The sequence below is a fragment of the Aplysia californica genome, unplaced genomic scaffold (assembly GCF_000002075.1).
Source record: "Aplysia californica isolate F4 #8 unplaced genomic scaffold, AplCal3.0 scaffold00010, whole genome shotgun sequence".
Lineage (NCBI taxonomy): Eukaryota > Metazoa > Mollusca > Gastropoda > Aplysiida > Aplysiidae > Aplysia > Aplysia californica.
The window spans coordinates 1437039-1441798 of record NW_004797280.1 but is presented as its reverse complement, the minus strand read 5'-3'; the positions used below and the strand labels follow the sequence as shown (position 1 = coordinate 1441798).

At 40.1% G+C, this 4760-nt stretch overlaps 1 protein-coding gene across 1 annotated transcript in view; it reads left to right on the top strand.

Annotated features, from left to right (window-relative positions):
• LOC101859612 (AT-rich interactive domain-containing protein 1A) overlaps nucleotides 1-4760 on the top strand; it is a gene marked incomplete in the record, with an annotated part of 116122 nt that overhangs the window by 101001 nt on the left and 10361 nt on the right. The window contains 2 exon segments of the mRNA XM_035970046.1: nucleotides 3229-3434; nucleotides 3895-4038. Of these exon segments, the coding sequence (XP_035825939.1) occupies nucleotides 3229-3434; nucleotides 3895-4038 (350 nt within the window).

Below are 4760 nucleotides of genomic sequence, written 5' to 3'. Positions count from 1 at the left end.
TATATATAAGCACACACAATAGTATTGTTACTTTTGCGTTTTTCATATCTACCTTGTCTACCCCTTGCTCTCTCTAGGCTGTAAAACACTGATCTACGGACATAAAGAACGCCAAAAAGACAAACAGAAATGAAAAACAAAGAAGACAAAGAACAAGTAAACAAAAAAAAGAAAGAATATTTTGTGGCATTCTTGAGTGGTTATGGATTGATGGGAAGAGAGGAAGGAGGAAGAGAAGAACTAACAGAAATAAAGAAAGAAAACTACAGGAAAGGCCAACATTACCGGAAAATAAGCCTAGACATTTCGGCATCATTCTAATAATTTCGCGTTAACTTTTCCCTTCTCTTTGACGTAATTACCTCTTGTAACGTTCGCTGGTTTTGGCACTGTCTGTTTGTTTTCCTTCTTTCAAAACTGATGTATGGCCGCGTTTCCTGTGTTCTATGATAATCATTAATGGTGCAGGTCATAGCGAGATATATCCCCGCCTTCCTCCGCGATCTGTCATCATATCCCTGCCGCGCCTTGGTGGAATTTCTGTTTTTAATTGGGAGGTTTTGACGAACGATGTGAACGCATTGCTGATGAGTGCTATAGATAGAATGACTCCCGTTGAAAATGCATTAAATGTGTTTGAAAAATGCATCAAAGGAGTAAAAGTGCTTGTCAAATAAGAACGAGCGGGAGAAGGTGACTTTGTAGTTCTGAATGTATCTTCTTTTTTATACTTTATCACGCCATTTCGTTAATGAGTGCGTGCAGAGGAAGTGGGGCAAAAGAGGAGTGTGTATATTATGTTTAAAAATCTAAGAAAAGAAAAAAATGTGTACATTATTATGGAGAGAGGGGGGTGGGGTGGAAAGTAAACGGAATATGTCTTTGGGAGTTTGAAAAAGTGTTAACGACCTTTCTTCACCTTCTTTCTGAAGATTAAAAATCATCAGGGCCAAGAGCCGAGAGAAATAAAGGAAAAAAGGAAAACACAATTGGTCTTAATACGACTGTACTCATTCTTGAATGTATACTGTGTTATATTCACTGTTTACTTCAGTACATATTCTTTTTCGGAACGGAATTAACCTTCACATTCGATGGAATAGACAACTGTGAAAAGGGAAAGCGAGTGTCATTCTCTAAAACTAAAACGTATGCAAAGGGTAATCCTTTTTGAGAGTTTTTTGGAGCTTGGACCTAGAAGTGCACTACATACAGAGTTGGGGGCAAGGTGGGATAGGGGTTGCGGGGAGAGGGTTGGAAGAACTTAGTACTCACTTACATATTTGCAGGCGCCTGCAGTTTTCTAAAGTCATTTGCTGACGCACTCTCCTAATCTCTCTCCTCCCCCCCCCACCCTCTCCTTCCTACCTACTTTCCTTCTTTCTGTTTGTTTGGTTAATTGTCTGTGACAAAACAGTCACAACCACACACACACAATCGCGCACACGCGCGCGCACACGCGCACACACACGCGCACACCCACCCACAAACAAATACAAACACACACATATACACTCAGACAGACAGACAGACAGACAGACCGACAGGCCGACAGACAGACAGATAGACAGACAGACAGACAGACAGACAGATAGACAGACAGACAGACGCACAATACATGCATCAGTACTCTCGAGTGACCATCTTATATATAATAGCTGCCGATTTTATTTAATGAATTTTAAGAATACTGCACTTTCTTATAGTTCGTATACTTAAGTTAAAAATACGAAGACTATTGATAAACAGGAAAGTTACTACTTAAACAAGGGTAAGTCCTGTTCAAACTTTTATTAAAATTTAGAACCCAACAGTAGAACATTATTTGATTGCACAGCTTAAGAAAAGAAAGTAAATATCTCCAGATAAAATATTATGTAAAATGTTATCTACTGTAAATCAAGAACCCACGACAGGTAGACCATTTAAAAGGGAACCCCGCCCCACTAGCTGTAAAGTGATCCAATTTTCTCTTTTCATGACCTTCTGCTAGTTACGACGTCCTCAGTTAATTACATCTAAACGTATCTCGTTCACGACCCTGGCTTAGTGACTCTGAGATTTGGCAGAATTTGGCCACGGAATGCCAGAAAGCGTTGCCTGAGACGTTTACGCTTATTTACTCTGACAATTTGATATGTGGCCGAATAGGACGCGCCTGGAAGACTTTTATAGAAAATGAAATTACTTTTCTACGGTTTTTTGGCTTTATGGTGCTTGGCTGTGAATGCAGCACTAATAGCGGCAGGATTTTTTTTTAAGCTTACGTTTTTGCCTAGCTTTGAAATTCACTTTCATTTTCACGTTATACTTTTTTTCTCAAACTAAGAGCTGCTAGCGATGCCGCGAAATACGCTTGTCTTAACAAATGTAAACTTCCTCCTCGTGATATGAGACGCGAGGTTTTAATTGTTTGAATTCCAAAACACCCCTGTTGTGACGTTCTTCGTTCTTTTAATGTGGATGGGATCTTAAAAATCGCTTAGGCTTATTTTGACGAACGGTGACAGTCATTTAAGGTTTTATGCCTTCCTTGAAGAAAATTTGATAGGTTGAACCGAAGTTCAAGGAAACAACGCCACTCCCCTCCTCCCATCCACCCTAGTCCCCACCCTCTTCCTCATTAATTTTTTTTGGTGAAAAAAAACTTGGAGTGGTGGAGTGGGAGTTGTTTTTTTCCATAATTTTCCCTTTGCTCTTTTCCTGTTTATTTTACATGAATACACGAACATATATATTTTTAAAAAATCAACACAAATATTCTTTCGTTCCCCGTTACCTCTTCCCATATTTTTCTCAAATACATTATTAATTCGCCCCCCCCCCCCTTGGCTCGCAGGCTTTATACGCATCTTTCCCTCCTCCTCTTACACTCAAACCGTGTGCTAAGCTAATCCATCTCATCCTTTAGTCTCACGTTTTCTTACGTGAGAACTTCTTCCTCAGTTCGTAGGCCTATTGTCTTAGCACTACTCTGCTTTTCGCATTTTTAGTTTTTAAAAAACCCAGTCTAAAGCCTTTTCTCTTTAAGACAGCCTTTGGTTACCCTCTGATCTCCTTCTCCTCCTCGTTGCATGGAGCATGAACGATACCCAGGAACCCTGCTTCCAAAATAACCTCCATTGTATCGAAATGAGGTGTAAATGCCAAAGAATATATAAACTCAAAATACAATACTGGAATTAGCACCAAGAAATGACAGGAATTCTGTTTGCTTTCTATTTACAGATACATGAAATACCTGTACCCATACGAGTGTGAGAAACTCAAACTGAGCAATCCTTCCGAGCTGCAAGCGGCTATTGACGGAAACAGACGAGAAGGTCGGAGGTCAAGTTACGGCTACGACATGTCCCCAGGTCCCACGCTGGTCCCCGCCAGCCACCCACTCAACGGCGGACTTATGAACGGCAAGCTTGGCAGAACGTCTCCCAGTTAGTTCTGGACTTGTGTATTGTCTAGTTTGTTTGTTTGTTTGTTTGTTTTTGTTTGTTCGTTTGTTTGTTTGTTTGTGTGTGTGTTTTGGTATTACAATGTAATACCATGCCTTACTTATGAGCAGTTTTACAGACACTGGTTGAATTAAGGTACACATTTGACATTAAATTGTGTTGTGCATTTCAATTGATTTATTGTTTGTGTTAAAGTAACGGACATCCAACAACTCGAATGATACTAGATACATTGAGTGCTTGTAATAAGTCTTGGTGTCGACGGTATTTAGAACTGTAAACATTTCCGAATCAAGAGTTTAAAGCGAATGTAACAAAAGTAGGGAGACAACGAAGCAGTACGTAGAAAAAAAATTAGAAAAGCCGTCTCTCAACAACAGTGCATCTTTCTATGCCTTCATTGAACTGGACTGTTCAATGACCAAAATCTCTCTGTTCACAGTGTCATTTGAGAACGAACGTCCCGATGTACGACATCTTGCAAGCAGCAACGCCCAGACCCTGGCTTTGAACCCAGCCCTTATGCCGCTCAGTCATCACATCTACAGCAGCATGATATCTGAAAAGCTTCGACACGCTTCACCCAGTAAGTTTTGGCTATGATTCACTTGTCCCTTTGCTTATAAAAATTGAGAATTTCCCAATGTAGTTCCTTACAAAACGCTAAAGAAAAGTTTAATGAATTCGAGTTGCCTGCATATAGGGGATTGATTTGGCCAAATTCAACAATCTGTTTTTCGAGACAGGTGGAGTTGAGGATTACTTTCACCTCCTCTAAAGTAAGATAAGCATAGATTTAACGGGGTCTTCATATTAGGGTCAAAATTGGGGTAGGACTGGCCAGTGAAAGTCTACACATTATTTTTCATTTAATTGAAAAAAAAAAGGAAATAGGCAAAATAAAATAAAAAATGCTTTGACCTGAACTCCCCCCCCTCCCCATCCAACCCTCACTTCCATCTCGCTCTTTCTGAGGCATATTATAGGGCAAGTTTGATAGAAAAAGGAGTGCAAGGCCAGATGAGAAAGGACCGGGAAAGTGAAAGAAGGGTTCGGGGACGTGTGAACTTCTCGCTAAAGTTAGCATGGGATCTGATTTTACTCCTTAACAAATTCTCAGAACCGCACGCCTTTTTGGGCTGACTGTCTGGGGGCAATAATAGCCTTTTTATACTACGTCAATGATCTACTTGACTGAGTGGTGAAGGATTTTTGATTGATGGCGCTTTGTGTCTCAAGAATAATTGAGTTTGCGCTTTGAGGGTAAACTTACTCTTTTTTCCTATGTTACAATGACAAGATTTTCAC